The sequence below is a fragment of the Ambystoma mexicanum genome, chromosome 14 (assembly GCF_040938575.1).
Source record: "Ambystoma mexicanum isolate Mex_15411 chromosome 14, UKY_AmexF1_1, whole genome shotgun sequence".
In the NCBI taxonomy this organism is placed as follows: domain Eukaryota; kingdom Metazoa; phylum Chordata; class Amphibia; order Caudata; family Ambystomatidae; genus Ambystoma; species Ambystoma mexicanum.
In genome coordinates this window covers 134059687-134077109 of record NC_090940.1, presented here as the reverse complement: position 1 = coordinate 134077109, position 17423 = coordinate 134059687, and the positions used below count along the sequence as shown (strand labels likewise).

Below are 17423 nucleotides of genomic sequence, written 5' to 3'. Positions count from 1 at the left end.
CCTTTGCTTGGATAGTGGGCTCTGCGACGGTCCAGGCGCTGCTGGATCGTCTGCCGGGGGCAAAGGCATCCTAGTCCTTATTTCTGTGCACAGCGTGTGCAAGGCTAGCAAGATGTCCTCCGACCTGTCCGCCGGTGGAGGCAGCGGTTGCGACGGCAGCGTTGTAGAGTCCTCCGGCTCTTCGTCGATCTGCCGTTCCTCGCCGTCTCCCCCATCGCTTTCCACATCCGCCTCGTTGGGATCCTTCCCGTAGGCTCTGACCTCTGCGAATTGCTTATCAAGAACCGACTTGAGTCCTGAAAGCTCGCCCTCTGAGGAGATATCGGAGTCCGGTAGGACTATCGTGCCCCCCCCCTTTTCTCACACAGGGGCTTCACTGGGGTCTTACCGATGGGCGTGAAAGACTATTCCCCCAACCGGACAGGGAAACTCTTGGCTTTGGGGCCGTCTCCAAGGTCTTTGCCAGGGACGCTGCCACCCCCTCAATTGAGGCCTTAGCCTGGTGAATCTGGGCCTTCACAACCTTAGGTGCATCTGAGGCCTTCACCGTGGGGGGAGGGCCATCGCCTCGCTGCCCCTTGGCTTTCTCCGTCACAACCGACCGGGTCTTCTCCAGAAGCTTCCCCGGGTTGCCAGACTTCCTCTTCATCGAGCCGGAGCGTTGGCTTTTAGTTGGCTGTGTCAGTGATGCTGCACTGGCCTGGTAGCCGAGGAGCCCGTACCAACACCGCTCCCACAGCCCGCGGACTCGAGGTGCTTAGCCTTATATTGGGCCCCCGTCGCCGGACTGCCTTCAAAGGTCTTAGAAGACCGCTTGGATTTCCTCTTGGGAGAGGTATGTGTTACGCTCACCTGGTCTCCGCTGGGACGTTGGGGCACGGTTGGAGCCCTCCCTGGACTTGGCTCCCTTGGACCGACTCTCTCCCCCTGCCGCTGCTGAATGAAAGGCCCAGAATGCTGGCACTGCTCCTGAGAGAGGATGAGAGGCAGTGAGAATGGCGTGATGGTGTCGAGATCCCCTCAACCCTTTCGTGCCAGAATGTAGTGAGCAAGAGTTTGCCCATGCAAGCTCACCTGTTTTGATGTAAGGGCGAGCTCTCCGTCCTGCTTTCTTTCAGCAGGGGCGCTGTGGATGGACCTAGTTGCGTCATTGGTCCTTAAAGTGGAGGTCCAGACCGGCTGCGACCGTTCCGTCTTGAAGGTATGTTTTTATAACTATGATTATTGTCTGTGTCTTTTGTGTTCATTTTCCCCCAGAGGACTCGAAGAGGCAGGTAAGATGGGTGCTGTCGCTGCAGAGTCGGAAGAGAGTAGTAGTGCTCAAGCGATGGCATGGCTGACTCAGGTAAGAAGCGCGCAGCAGCTGCAGAGTGGAATCGGATAGCAGTACTTCCAGCAATGGCGTGGCCGATTACCAGGTAAGATGCTGGAGGGTTCTGGAGACTGGAGAAGCTCGTGCTGGATCAGGTAAGGATCTTCTTAATGGCGGTAAGCGTTACGCTGCTCCAGCAGACTAACGCGAAACACCAGCATGCAGGTAGGGCCGGCTTATATAGCCTGGCTCCAGCCACTCCCCTTTGGCACCGCCTTGTGGCCCCACCTTGCCACTCCTCCTGTCTTCTGCACGTGCCTTCCATGCATTGGTAGGGCCCCGCCCGGCCTAGGTACACATGCTTTCAGCATTCTGTGTGCAGAGCACACTTTGTAATGAGCTTGGTGCCATAGGTGCCAAGACTGGGTCCATTGGGACCCTGCAGGATGTGAAGCAACTGGCCCTTGACCAGTGGCCATGACAGCACGTTGCTGAGGCTTACCCGCCGCTGGGCTCTTCGACTCTAGCCAGTCAGCGAGTCGCTTGTAACAGCCCTTCATGGTCCGGGAGAACATGTCCTTGCAGAACGCACAGGCCTCCGTGACGTGCAATGTATCCACGTGAAGGCAGTAGAGGCACCAGGAGTGCCCATCCTCCTTGAAGACGTTCTGTAGGCCACATCCTAGGCAGATCCTAAACAGTGGCGTCAAGTCTCCTTTGTCTTCGGCCATGACCACGAGGGGTAAGCCTGCAAGATCTTCTGGAATCCTCCAAGAAGTGAAATTCGATGAAAAATCACCTTTGAGGGGTGTAGAGATTTCTGAAACGGGTCCTAGTTGATTGGAAGATTAATCGGTGGAGCTTGAGGCTGAAATTGACCAGGAAAAAGAGGAGTAAACTCTTTAAAAAACGCAATACGCAGTAAAAGCTCGAGAGCCAAGCACGAGGACTCCCAACACTTGATGGGCATTTCGGTCTGGGTTTATTTGGACATCTTGATTTTTTCCTGTTCTCTAGAGGAACACATAAGGCATGTACGTGAGGTTCTTCGTCGCTTGTCATTGAACCAATTGTTTGCCAAGGTTGAAAAATGTTCCTTTCATCAACCTTGTATGGAACTCTTAGGATATGTGATCAACAATACTGGCATAAAGATGGATCCCAGGAAGGTTCAGGCAATTCAAGAATGGAAACAGCCTCATGACGTAAAGTCTTTACAGCGCTTCTTGGGATTTGCAAATTTCTATAGGCGTTTTATTCTGCACTTTTCTCATGTTTCAGTGCCACTCACAAGGTTGACTAGTAGCAAGATTGCATATAAATGGGATTCTCATGCCTCTCAGGCTTTCAATTCCCTTAAGACAGCCTTCAGCATCGCTCCTATCCTGCGTCATCCGCAAGACGAGTTACCTTTCATCGTGGAGGCAGATGCGTCAGATTTTGCTGTAGGGGCTGTCCTTCTACAAAAGGATCTTGAGACATCCATCGAACATCCAGTGGCTTATTTCTCACGTAAACTAACTCCTAGTGAAAGAAATTATGCGGTCATCGAAAGGGAACTGTTGGCCATAAAGACTGCATTTGAAGAATGGAGGCATCATTTACTTGGGGGTCGTTTTTCTGTGGAGGTACGTGCTGACCATCGAAATTTGCAGTACCTCCGCTCTTTGCAATGTCGTACGCCTCGCCAGGCCCGGTGGGCCTTCTTTTTCTCTCCATATGAGTTTCACATTACGTACGTCCCAAGTGACTAACATGAAAGCGGATGCCCTGTCTCGATCCTTGGAAAAGGAGGTAGGAGATCCCGGTCAGAAACGGCCTTTGATTTCACCCGACCATTTCTTGTTGGCATTATCCCCCCATTTGCAGTCTATTTCGAATGAGACCAGAACGGATCCAGAACGGGGGGGGGGGGGTCTACTTCAGCGACGATCTGTGACTGAACGCGAGGGTCTCCTGTTCTTTCAGAAAAGACTATACATTCCCAGAGGAACCATTCGCGACGACATATTGCAGGGATTCCATGATTCACCTGTCGGGGGCATCGAGGAATTAGAGCTACGCAAGAACTAGTATCCAGACAGTTTTGGTGGCCTGGTTGGACTAGGGAGGTCAAGACATATGTGGAATTGGCACCCTATCCTTGGCACACCATCGCCACCGATTTCATTGTAGACCTGCCTCCCTCTGACGGATATACCTGCATAATGGTCGTAGTGGATTGTTTCACAAAGTACGCCCATTTTATTCCGTTTACCAAGATACCCACTGCTTCTCAGATGGCTTTTGCCTTCTTGCACGAAGTATATCGGTTGCATGGATTACCAGAAAAGATCATTTCTGATCGAGGGTCTCAGTTCCTCTCTTCTTTTTGGAGCAAAGTGTGTGGCCATCTCGGCATTCGTAGGGCACTGGGCACTGAGTTCTGGTTATCACCCACAAACCAACAGCCTCACTGAGAGAACTAATCAGACTTCAGAAGATTATCTTTGTTGCTATGCCAACGCTACCCAGTCAAACTGGAAGGCTTGTCTGGACCTTGCGGAAGCCTCCTACAACAATTCCGTCCACGCCTCCATGGTATTTAGTCCGTTTTACTTTTCTGCAGGTCAACACCCAAAGCTGATGCCTTTTCGTCCTGTGCTTCCTAGTGCTGTTCCCTCTGCTGATGAACTAATAACGATACAGAGGCAACATGAACTGCCACGAAAGATCTTGACTGAGGCACGGGAGCATATGAAAATACAGGCCGACAGGAGGAGGATTGTGGAACCCGATTTTCAGGTGGGTGACATGGTTTGGTTGTCCTCAAAGAACCTGCCAGTTCGTAATTTGCCGGTTAAATTGGCTCCTCGTTATTTTGGTCCTTTTAGGATAACCAAGCGCTTGTCATCCGTGGCTTTTCGCCTTCAATTGCCCTCTTCTTGGCGTGTGCATCCAGTTTTCCATGTTTCCCTTTTGAAGCCTTATGTCAACGACGGTTATGGTCGTTCTTGTCCCCATCCGGCTTCAGTTCTGGTACAGGGTGTTCCCGAATTCGAGGTTCAGGAAATCTGTGATTCTCGCTTTCGTAGAGGGGTGCTTCACTTTTTAGTGGATTGGAAGGGGTACCCGGCTTGTGATCGTACTTGGAAACCCTGCCAGCATGTACACGCTCCCTGCCTTGTTCGGGAGTTCTATCGTCGATTCCCTTGGAAACCTGGGGCCCCGGGTCTTTCTGGGAGGGGTCATAGTGTCACGCCACTTACCGGGAGACCGGGGTTTTCTGTTCCTGTTCGCCTTGTTCCCTCTTGGCAGATCTACCCACGCTTTCGCGTCTGGGGATCCGCCGCCCGGAGGGTGCCTGGGATCCGTGTTGACATGCCTCTGCGCATGCGCGGACGAACGCGTTCGCGTCTCCGCGCATGCGCAGTAGACTGGGCCCTTGGCACTTTGAAGGCTTGCCTTCCAAGCCTCGTTTCGGGCCCGCCAGTGCCCGGCAACGAGACGGCTTGCATCTCAAGCCTCCCGGGTGCTGGCAGCCCATAAAGAGGAGCGTTGCTCAGGAGCGAGCCGCGTCTCAACGCGGTTTGTTCCTGATCGTGTTGCTCGCTCCGCTCGGTCCTCCGAGCCTTGTCCTGTTCCCGGTCCTGTGACTCTGCTCCTGCTCTCCTGCTCGCTGCCTTGCTCCTTCAGTCCCTTCCTGGTCTCTCCTTTTCCTTTGGAGGTCTTCCTCTTGGCCTGCCTGCCTCCCTGTCAGTTGGTTCTTCTGTTCCTGGGTTGGCTTCCCTTGGCCTGTTTTGGTCCCCTTAGTGGTTCCTTCCTGTCGGTGGCCAGTTCCTATTGCCTGGATTAGGTCCATATCCTCCTGCCTGTCTCACCTTCTCTGTGCAGTCCTATTACCTCCTGGACCCTAGTGGGGTGCCTCAGTCTGGTCTGCCTTCACCTCGCCTGTTGCCTGCACCAACCATCCTCTCGTCTGCTGCCTGCATCAGTCTTCTCCTCGCCAGTTGCCTGCATCAACCATCCCCTTCCTACTGCCAGCACCAGCCATTTCAGCGCCCGTCAGCCTGCATCAGCTATCTCCTCGCCTGTATTGGATCTCCAGTCTCTCTTCACATCTGTTCATTTACTGCATGGACTTGTTTCTCCAACACTACTTCTCCTGGTGATCATCTTCAAGTGGAGAACTACAGCCCTTACGCCTCTCCTGCCAGTGCTTGCACTGTCCCGACGTCAAGAAAAATAGGAGAGAGCGAACTGTGACGTTGGGAGTCGGTCCATCTTCCACCCAGTACCCATTTTGGGTGGAGGAAAGGCTGGTACCCCGTGTCATACGCTCGTCTGGAAACAACAGTCAGTCTGGCTGCAACTTCAAGGTCTTCAACCAAACCAACAGGTACGCTGCATGCTCGTGATACTCACCTTAACAGAACGTGCAGCAAAAGTCTGAAGATGGCTGTCTGAGGAGGGGCTTAGGTAGAGGGCAGTCATGGCTGAAGGCAGTATGACCCAGAGACCAGTGATTGGTTATTAGTAGAAAGACAGATCAGAAACGAAAAACTGATTTTTTCTTTTACCGAGAATTCCCAGCCTGACGACAGGGAATGTTCATGAGCATCTGAATCCATGCCAGACCCCATGCTGGAGAAAGGAAAAGCAGAAGCTACAGGTCAAAAAGTGCAGCTGTGACCATATCTAGGTTAACAAGACACCAGGGTGGATCGGGAGATGCAGGACATGCCACTGGATGCCTCCAATGCCAAAGGAGAGTTCTCAGGGTCCTGCTTAATGGTCAAACCATTCAAACAAAGGATCCAGCAACAACCAAGCCAGGCCTCAGGAGGATTTGGCGCTCCCACATCTGGGAAAGGTGACGCAGAGGTTCAATGGAGCACAAAAAGGTCTGGTTGAGGTGGTGATCAGGCCGGTCTTGCTGGATCAAGGGGAGGGAACACCACAAAGAGGTCCATCAGGCCACAGGGGAGGCAGAGCTTTACAGTCTAATTTTCAGAGGTTCAGGAGATGCTGGTGCAGCGCTTCAGTCACAATCCTCTGGAGAGTCCTTCCTCCTGGTGTTTTGGTATTGAATTCGAGCGTTACACCAAATATTGCGGTAGAGTGTCTGCTTTTATCACTGAATGGGGTCCTTGGGTGAGACCCCCCCATCTTCCATTCAGATACTCATGCCCTGTTCAAACATTTGGAGGCCAGGTGACCTGTACTAGTAATGTACCTGTACTAGTAATCACATACAAACTAGTAATCACATGCAAACCTATATATCTATCTCCATTTTAGGGCACTCTCAAGGAGCGAGCAAGAAAGGCTCCATGTGTTTTAAAAAGGCCACACAAGGGAGGGAGACTAAGTTTACCTCTGCAGTAACCCTTGCCTTTGGGGCCATAAGAGATTCATGTTCTCAGTAAGACCTGGATGGGAACTCACTGGGTTAAATGGCCAGGCCATAACAGGAAACAAACAGGGTCATGGTACTTACAAATAGCGACAGAAAAGGATTTTCTACATTATAGCTGGAATGCTTCCTTTCTTAAGGAGAAAGTACCAAGCCACATGCAGGAAAAGAAACCTCACCTTGAAGTTATTCTCCTTCGGTTTCCGCCTTATGATTAGATTGAACGACTCGTATACATCCTCAGCACCATTTTGGATACTGTTGGTCATATCTTGCTGGTACTGGTTGGGATCCAAAAAGACACGAAATGTTCTTGAGTCACCTTTCAGCTTGGGTTTGGGCTCAGGACCTGCTCAGGAGAGATTAGAACGGGTTACTGAGAGATAAAATATTAAATGTCATACCTTTGACAACTTCTTTTAATTGCAATTCCTGAGGATTTGGAAGGAAGATCAAAGCTCAATAAGCTCTACATTAACCCCTGCATCCTTCATAGGAAGAAAAAGATAGGCAGCAGAAGTTACCATTAGAAGAAGAATCAGGTGGCTGTTCAAATGGATTTCCCAGATCTGCCCTGGTGGACAGATTTCAGGAGGCCACCCTAGTTATAGTGAACGAGTGAACTCCAAGAGGCTAACCAAACCCAATCAAGGTAAGCATGGAGAGTGGTCAAGGCTTAGTCTCAGGAGAGGTAAGTGGGGTCAAGGGTCCAGAGTCCACACAGTGAAATACACAATGATTCTGCTTAGACAGGCAAGTACAAAAACACTATATTTAACATAGGCCCAAAAACAGACTAGGAAAATCAGTCAAGCAGGTAATATCACACAACACTCTAAATAAAAACATACGTACAGTGTGACAAATCCGAGGGTTTTCTCACTCCTATTCCACCTCGATCGTCTTCTCAGATGGCCAGAGGACGGCCATTGCTTTTGGATCCAGAACCTGGTCCTTGTGATTAGGAGTGGGGTATCAATAAGTGAAATATGGTATCCCCTTTGTTCTACTAACAACCAATCTACCCTTACCCCTCTAATTACCTTTTTGGGTTGCGGTAAAACATCTACCCTAATTTTTCCACATATACCATCTACTGGTACAGAGACACAGTATTAACCCTTTTCTAGTTATACATCTTCACACTCCCCCCTCAGCCTTTATTATTTTCAATCTCTTCCCATTACACCTCTCCATTTCCAACATGTACGAGGACGAAGAAGAGGCGACTGAGAGGTAGAAAGATTACCTATGGGAAAAGTACTTAGGAGGAGATGAAAGGAGAGGCCTACTACACTCCACCACTAGGCTGTCCCTTTAATGAGCTCAGGAAGAGTCAGGCACTTAATTATAGACACCTGCACTCTATTGAACATCACTCCAGGACTGACCAAGAGAAAAGGGGACCTAAGGGTCAAGCATGTCCTATCAGTTGGCCTAACGAGAGTCAGGCAAGGGAAGACAAGGACTCACACCTGAAACCCCTTGACAGGGCTCAGCTGTATAAAAGTTGGGGCATTCAGCAGTACAGAGCAGCAGCAGTTAGGAGAGCAGAAAGGAGGCTGTTTGGCTGAATCCAGCAGGGGATCCCTTCTTGTTCTTAAGCCAGTTTTTGCCAAAGAAAGAGCCGTGGGAGCTACACGCCAAGAAGCAGCAGAGGAGCCCAGAAGTACCCAGTGAAAAACGGGACGCCGAAGCGCTACCCAGTTGTCTGGTGAGGGTCAGAGAGTGGTGAGGGAGCCGTGTCTCAAAGGAGTCAGAGTTCTGAAGCCTAGAGGGCAGGCTGAACCCTGTTGGCGCTGTAAAGCTTGTTTCACTGAGTGGGATCCAGACTGCAGGAATGTCGGAGGGGCAGGAGGAGAGACCCTGACCTCCACGCTGAGAGAAGCGGACAATGGGAAAAGAATCGCGCGGACCGGTGAGTTTCTGAAAGTAAGAGAAACCCGGTACGCATGTGAGTCTGAAGTCAAATAGTGAAAGAAGAGATCCAAAAAGGGGGAGCTGTGCAAAAACTGAATTGGGAGCAAAAACTCCTCAAAATAAAGGAAAATAGACTTTCCAGTAACCAAGATGGTTGAGCAGCATTGGGGTGGCCCCCAGGAAGAAGACGGATCCAGGAGAGCTGCAGAGACCCCTCTCTAAAAATAAAAATTTTGAAAAAGCATTGGGGGCCACCAGGTGGGAGATTAATCCAGGCTGGCTGCGGAGACCCCCAGAATAAACAATGTGCTGGAAAAGCATTGGGGGGCCCCCAGGCAGGAGACAGATCCAGGAGGGTTACAGAGACCCCACTCTAAAAATAAAGGGATTGAAAATGCATTGGGGCTGGTGGGGGGGGGGCAACAGGTGGGAGATTGATCCAGGCTGGCCGCAGAGAATCCAGAATAAACTAAATGTGCTGGAAAAGCATTGGGGTGGCCCCCATACAGGAGACAGATCCAGGAGGGCCGCAGAGACCCCACTCTAAAAATAAAAGGATTGAAAATGCATTGGGGGTAGGGGGACACCCGGTGGGAGATTGATCCAGGCTGGCCGCAGAAACCCCAGAATAAGCAAAGAGTGTTGGAAAAGCATTGGGGTTGGCTACCAGGCGGGAGATTGTTCCAGACTGGCCACAGAAACCCCAGAATAAGCAAAGAGTGCTGGAAAAGCATCAGGGGAGCCACCAGGCGAGAGATTGATCCAGGTTGGCCGCACAGACCCCAGTATGAGGAAAATAGAACTCTATTAACGTGGGGTCTGACAACTACGCCACGACCAGGGTATCACAATTGAAAACAAGGAACTGCATTGTCTAATAAAGGAAAATATAAAAGGACTTGGTTCAGAGTGGGGAAGGGAACCCCAAAAGAATCCAAGTGAACTGTGATGCTAACAAGTGGAACTTTTGTGAGTTTAACTTTTTGTGCTAAAGAAAATAAAATTAAACCAGTTGAACGGTGGTAACCATGAGGGTCTAAGCTTGGGCGAGGGACACCTAAGAGACCCATTGAAGAAGTGTGAACTAGAGGGCTTCTGGGTTCATGGAAAAGAAACCAGAAGAAGCCTAAAGAACTCACCAGCAAAAGGTACAGTGAACTTCTTTTGCCAAGTGAACTTTTCTTTGCCAAGTGAAACCTGAGAGACTTGTGGAACTTTATAATCCCGAGTGCCTTAAACTTGGGAAAGGGAGCTGCAGAAAGGCTCCATTGTCACATTAACTTTCCTTTGTACACAAAATCCCATTCACCCTATTATTCTATAGAAGAGAGATTAAGTATAAGTTTTGACACAGGCAGTATTTTGTTTTGGACTGACAGACTTGAACTTCCCTTTGTTTTCGTTCCGTTAGGGAACATTCCAAGCTTAGAGTTAGGGCAAGGTAGGCGTTACACCATCCTTACGATTGAGAATGAAGGTTTTTTAAACTGTGTCTCACTTGTATCGTGTCTGCATACCATGCCTGTCTCACAACAGTCACTGTTGGTTACAGAAATACACACAAATTACTTAAGACACCTGAAAGGAAGGTAAGTAGGTATGCAATAGGAAAACCAGTACACCAGAATAGAAGCCCTAATGTTATGAATCCAATCCCTAAATTCAATGGGGTCTTGTGCCAAAAAGTCACAAAGTTCCTTTCAGAGAGGGGACAAAGTTAGGAAATGTTCCAGTGGTGGTGAAAAACATTTTACAGTTAAGTAAGGTACTTTTTCTATCTTTTAGAACAGCTTTTTAAGTAAACGGTTAAAAAGCGAGAGAATAGAATAAATCAAAGTTCTTCACAAACTGTTAGAATGGAGGAGAGGGGGGCAGCTGTAAGTATTGCGACTACTCACTGCCCTTACTCCGATTTTCCAAAAGTGACTAGGCAGGTTGACTGGGAGTCGCTGGAGGAAGGTTTTCACGCTGTTGGATCCAACAGAAGATGGCCACGAGCTGCGGGTGCAAAGAAGAATCTAGTCAGGTCCAGGGGCTGAGTGCAACCCTTTCCGAAAAAGAAAAGCAGCAGGCAGTGATGCAGTCCTCTTCAGGACACTCTACCAGATGTAGGGGATCCTGTTCTAGCAACAGTGGGTGCCTCTCCAGTCACAAACAAAGATGGCCTTCCAGGACAGGATCCCTTGATGCTAAGAAGCTGAAACTTGACAGGAAAGCGACTTGTAGGATGAGCTGGTGACTACCGAATTTACAGGTGACTTCTGGTGTGGTTGCCAATTTCAGTGCCGGTCAGTCCACCGGGTTGTCCAGAGACACATCGTAAGGCTCAAAGCTGTGGGAATGAGACAAGACATTGGGCTAGTTGGTCCCACTAGGCCAAGGGTCAAAGCACAGACTAGGGTCTTCTCAGATTCAGGTAGTCCAGCAGGGCTTGGCCGGGACATTTGCAGGAAAGGTCGCCAGGCCTCTTGAGGAGTCGTACACGGGTCTTCAGTCGTCTGCACGGCTATACAGGATACTTGGCTCCATTGCTGACCTGCTGGAATGGCTGCAGGACTCCTCCTCTTAACCTAAATTCAGATGAGTGAACAAACTCAGCCCTCCAATAGCAAGGAACTGCACCACTCACTCAGCCTGCAGTGGTCCAATTAGGGACCACTGTGGGTCGCTTTCGTGCATGCACACTAGACTTTCTGGCACCAGTTTGTGGATCGGCAGCAGACAGTTCCAACCCACTTCTTGAGTCCACACACAAATGGCATGCACTAGACATAAAAGCAGCTGCTTTCCCAGGCAAATGCATGATCATATTAGGGATTTCCTCACCTGAGAGGGCAGGTAGAAGGCCAGGAAACAATATGGCCAACGGACAAGCAAAACAAATCTTGTGGCATGGCCATTTTGGGACACTAGCTAAGTTTAGTCGCCAAACGCAGTAAACACGAAAGTGACACACTAAAATAAAAGCAAAAATTGTAAAAATGTAACTGCTGCCACCAGATAGTCCTTAGGCACATATAAAAGTAACCAAAAATCCCCAGTGTAAAAGTTTAGATGATACAAAAGTATCCTCATGCACTGCACTGTAAGATTATGTGTGCGCTGTAAGAAATGTTAACAAAACAAGTAAAAAGTAAAAGACAAAAAGGGAAACATACTAAAACATAGGACTGATCAGTTTCCCTGTGACAAAATTAGCAGAAAGGCCAAGGAAGTAAAGCTGAGGGCTTCACTTCTCTGTAAAAAAGTCAGGACAGGTCAAAAACAAAAGCAAGACTGGCCACCAGGGGGCGCACGGATGATTACCCATCCCGTGTGAGCTCCGTCTTCGATGGTCCGCGAAGTGATTTGAGCCCCCACGTCGCGACCCCCCCCCCCCAAGGAGACAAACCCGTGGATTGGGCGTCAGAACACTCCCCCACAGCACAGGAGAAAATCCGAGTGAAATCGGGGATGGGAAGGCTGAGAAAAATCTGTTTGAAACCTCGCCTCGTCTGAAGCCAGAAAGCGAAACCAAAACGACCCGGCACGGCCGTGCTGGAGGGCGGAAGGCGGGTCTGCCTGAAGGAGAAAGCCCGACTCTTGAGGTACCCGTCGGTGCGTCCCCCCGGCACGCAAACCCCAGATCTGCGGTGTCCCTGTTGGCCCCCCGGCGCAGACCCCACTCCCAGCCCGTGGAACGCCAGTGCGGAAGGAGGGACTCCCCGGAGGGATCGGCCGCACCTCAGACCAAACACAGCCTGCGCAGTCAGCCGAGGCTGTGGTGCTCTGCAGCTCCGTGGCCTGCGACTGGAGCCCCGGTGCTCGGTGAACTGACCCGGACCCGCTCGCCCGCGAGTGCTCGGCATGGGCATGCGGCGTACTACGCGGCTCCGGCACTGAAGAATACTACAAACGGACACACGCTCCAGTCCCTGCAGGGGTGGCACGGGCCCAGCTGGAAACCACCCGATCCCCTCAGGGGGACTACTACCTCCACCGCCCCACGATCCATAGGTGGCCAACACATGCAAGGAGAAGCCCTGATGCTGAACCCACCGTATTGTGACCATAAAATTGGCGTGATCCTGGAATCATTTTGAAGTCCTCTGCAATCTGACACGCTGCAGCCGTATAGAAACGGCTCCCTGAGGAGAAGTACTGTCACTTGCTTGCATGGATCAAGGGAGTTGATGGAACCACATGACTAAATATCTGATAATTGATACCCCCTCACAGGAACAACATTACATAAAAGACCTGTTGGCCACCCTCTACTTCGTCCGTGTACACAAACGGGGACCCGTTGCCCAGTTGTTTCCAGCGCTACACCACGTACTTTGCCCTGGGCAGCTACGGCACAGGGGCGAAGACGTGTCCACTTGAGAGCACTGATGTGAATGGAAAGCGCAGCGAGGTTGCATTGTATGCATAGGTCGCCGAAGGACCTAGGGAAAGCACTGGAGGGCCCCCATCCTGAGGGACCACTGGATGCGTACTGAGAACACCTCACAGAGCCCAGAAACCTCAAACTGCACCCAGAATTATTAGCAAGCAACGGCCCTCCAACCCCGTCCACAAATTGATCCCTGCTCATCTGCGAGCCCAAGGATTCTCCACACCAACACCCCCCACACACTCCATACTGTTATGGTGGCGACACGTGCCCGCCCCTTGTAACCTGCACTTTGCGGTCCTTGGTGCTCCTGATGGACATCGACAACTCCAGGTTCGAGGTACCAGATCCGGCCACAACCGACCCTTCCTCCCACAGAGCACAACTCTGGGAGTACTATTTGAAGGACTCGCCGCATGTCCCCACTCAATGTGCACCGCAAACCCTGATGACTATACGACGACCTGCACGAGACATCATAGTTGGGGGACAGCTTTGAACCCGCAGTCCTGTACATCTTCGAAGAGGGTAGGGCCCCCTACTTAGGGGCGTGTGCCTCCTCTGACCCGGGTTGCACTGTATGGACCCACTGCATAAGCTAGCCAGATTTGCCTACGACCCGTTCCCTCCGTTCAGCAGATCTACAGCAACTATGTCCAGGGACACATCTGAAGCAAGTGCTGCCGCCACCAAAGGAGACATCACCACGCTACTAAATGAGATAAAAAACATGGGGGCCAATCTAGGAGGCAAAATTGACAAAATCACCCAGAGAATGGACAGATTTGAAGAACGATTGTAATGTGTGGAGAATAATCAGGCCTCGATCGACACCCTTGAAACTCAGATGGACGTACGGATCCGTAACATTGAAAAAAGAGAGGTTGAGGCGCGGCTCAAGATGGATGACTTAGAAAACAGGGAGAGGAGAAACAACCTCTGCTTTTTCGGCATTCCAGAGAGCAAAGGTGAAACTGAAAAGGACCTCAAAGACACCATCCATGACATCATAAAAATACTCACCGCTGATGAAGAAATTGATGAGCCTAAGACCGAACGTATACATAGAGCTGGCGGCCGGCCTGGTGGCCCGCGTTCCGTCCTAGCCAAATTTCAGAGATACCAAGAGAGAACCAGGATTCTTGAGAAGGCCAGGTCCGGGGGCCCACTCACAATGGGGGGCACCCAAATCACGATCTTTCAGGACTTATCTTCACTAACACTTGCACTCAGACGCCTCTGCAGCCCTCTCACGAAATGGCTCAAAGAACAGGGCACACGGTACAGATGGGGTTATCCTTTCTCGCTCACCTTTGAGCACGGGAGCAGAAAAATAGTCCTGCGCTCTGAAGACGAAATCAAACACTGCATCGCGGACTTCCTTGGCACGGGCCTGAAAGGCAACAAAGGCGGCGATAATGAACAGCCGGGATCACAGTGGGAGCTCCAGGGCCCCAGGCGTAAGAGAGTGAAGGGGTCAAGAAAATATAGACGTCCCAACAACACGCCCGACAATGAATAAGTAACAGGAAAATGTGTACAACTCGACCTGACTACAGCCTTGGCTGGAAAACGAGACACCGGCCCCCGCAGGAGCTGCGAGATAGCGAGATCCGTCGAGTGAGTGCCACCGCTGGCCGGGCACCCCTCTGGAATGTGAGGCTACGAGAACTCTTGCGCGAGGACCCGGGGAACACACGTAACGTTCAACTTTTACTAGTATGTTGTTATTACTGTTGAAACTGTATAATGTTCGGAGGGGGGGAGATCGAGATGGGGGCTCACCCTTACGTTGTGATGGTATACTGAACGGGACCGTGAGGCAACGGTCCCCTCTGATGGTCCTCCAACGGACTGCACAGTGTCATCCAGTCCGTTCCGGACGCCATCAACAGCTGCCCTTGCAGCACCTCAAGTTCCCAAGCTCAAACAAGCACCACCAACGATGGCGGAACAGGAGGAAAGGGGTGAAGGGTAATAGTCACTTGGAAAAAGTACACACATCACTGGGTTCATTTCATTACATCACAGTCAAGGTGGTACGGGGAATTTGTATGTCTCTCTGGCCGCATGAGATGAATGATCCTCAAATACAAATCACCGATGGCATCACTTGAGAAGTCCAAAGGCAAGGGTCTCCTCAGATTTGGGACTATTAATGTGAAGGGACTGAACTCACCAACTAAGAGATCACTAGTGCACAGAGAATTCCGCAGATCTGACATGGACATCCTTCTCATCCAGGAGACGAAATTTGCAAGGGGGGAGGAGCGGAGAGTGCTGGGGAGGCGGGGAGGCATGGAATTCTGGGGCTCTGGCCCGCTCAGGAAAGCAGCGGTCGGAATCCTCATCAAGAAGGCAATTGGGTTTGAATTGGAAAAGACTTGGTCGGATGTGAGTGGTCGGGCCCTTCTATTAGTGGGGAAAATTGCTAGGGTTCAGGTCACAATTGCCACAATATACTCACCCAACAGCGGACAGGCAGCATTCCTTAGGAAAACGATCCCCAAAGTGGTACTGGAAACTGCGGGTCACCTCATTCTAGGAGGCGACTTTAACCCGTGGATAGATCCTTCCGTAGACTGGAGACCATGCAAGCCGGACACAAGGCCCACAGCATAGAGGAGATCGCACTGAATTCGCCGTCATGATGGAACTATACGACCTACGGGACGTGTGGAGGACTCTGCATCCCGCGGACAGCGGCTTCACCTTTTACTCAAACCCCCATGGCACATTCACACGTATCGATTATATATTCCTTTCTCCAGACCTTGCAGAGTCCACAAACTATTCTGGAATTGTCCCGATAACATGGTCAGACCATGATATGGTTCTGGCAGATGTGAATTGGACCAACCTACCTGTCGCTGGGGGATCTTGGCGCTGCAACGAGTCCCTCTGGACTGATGTGGTGTTTAAAAACGAAATGGAGACCGAGATCGAAGAATATTTCAAGGTGAACAACAATGGGGAGGTCTCCAAGCAAGTGATTTGGAAAGCTGGGAAAGCTACTTGGAGGGGGATACTGATACGTGAAGGCTCCTTTAAAAAAAGGGAACATAAGATTGTAGAAAACAAACTGCGTAATGAAATACACCAACTAGAGGCGGAAGTAAGAGATAATGCAGAGGTGGACCCCATTAAATTAGACATAGCTCATCGTAAAAGAGAAGAATTGCGACTATTGGAACATGGCCAGGTGGTGAGAAAATTGCAATTCCTCAGGCAGACATACTACGAGAAGGGGGACAAGGCTGATGTGCTATTAGCTGCCAGGCTGAGGGAACGGAGTGAGGAACGTAAGGTGAGAGAGATAACAGAGACCACTAATCCCACTGTACTCCCTCCCCACTCAATACCCGAGTGCTTTGCCAACTTTTACGAAAACTTATACACCTCTGAGCTGACCTCTGCCCAATCTGACATATCCTCCTACTTGTCCTCAATCACCATACCTACAGTAACATACACAGAGGCCGAGCTCCTTGAAACTCCAATAGTCGAACACGAGATACGCGACGCAATCAAGCGGCTGACACTAGGGAAATCCCCAGGTGAAGACGGTTTCACGGCCGGCTTCTACAAGACCTTTAGCGACCAACTGTGACCCTTCCTTACGGAACTCTTTAATGAGATAGTCGACTCTGGGGTCGCTCCGGACTCTTTCAAGAAAGCCCTCATTACAGTCATCCCTAAGGAGGGCAGAGACCCCAAACTATGTGGGTCATAACACCCCATCTCCCTCCTCAACCCCGACGCCAAGATCTATGCTCGAGTATTGGCCGCGAGACTAGAAACCTTAATGCCTAAACTGATCCACTCCGACCAGGTTGGGTTTATTCTTGGGAGGCAAGGTGCCGACACTATGCGTAAAACTTTACACCTCATCCACGCAGCCCACAGTCTACCAGATGATCCGATTCTTCTGTCCATTGACGCAGAAAAAACCTTTGATAGGGTGGAGTGGGATTTCTTGGGAGCAGTCCTCCAGAAAGTAGGGATAGGTCCCAAATTCCACGATGGGATACGTGCAATATACACCTCCCCCAAAGCATCAATATTTGTGAATGGGGAATATTCCAGGTGGTTTGCACTTCAGCGAGGGACCAGACAGGGATGTCCCCTCTCCGCGAACCTGTTTGCACTCTCCCTCGAACCCCTGGCCCAAAAAATCAGAGAAGACCCCCAAATAGAGGGTATACGGTTGGGAGGGACGGAATATGAGGCAGCATTGTATGCAGACGATATCCTTCTACATGTAACCAAACCTAATAACTCTATCCCCCATGCCTTAACTCTAGAACAGGTATACAGCCAATACTCCGGCTTTAAAGTAAACAAATCAAAGTCCATACTCTTCCCCCTCCAAGGTACCCCCGACGAGAATGATACCAAGTTCCTCTCATTTGGGCTCAAAG

General features: G+C 50.5%; 1 protein-coding gene across 1 annotated transcript in view; it reads right to left on the bottom strand.

Annotated features, from left to right (window-relative positions):
• The window catches only part of AQR (aquarius intron-binding spliceosomal factor), an 877350-nt gene that overhangs the window by 539164 nt on the left and 320763 nt on the right, over positions 1–17423 (bottom strand). The window contains exon 19 of the mRNA XM_069638728.1: positions 6887–7056. Within this exon, the coding sequence (XP_069494829.1) occupies positions 6887–7056 (170 nt within the window). The remainder of the gene's footprint in view (positions 1–6886; positions 7057–17423) is intronic.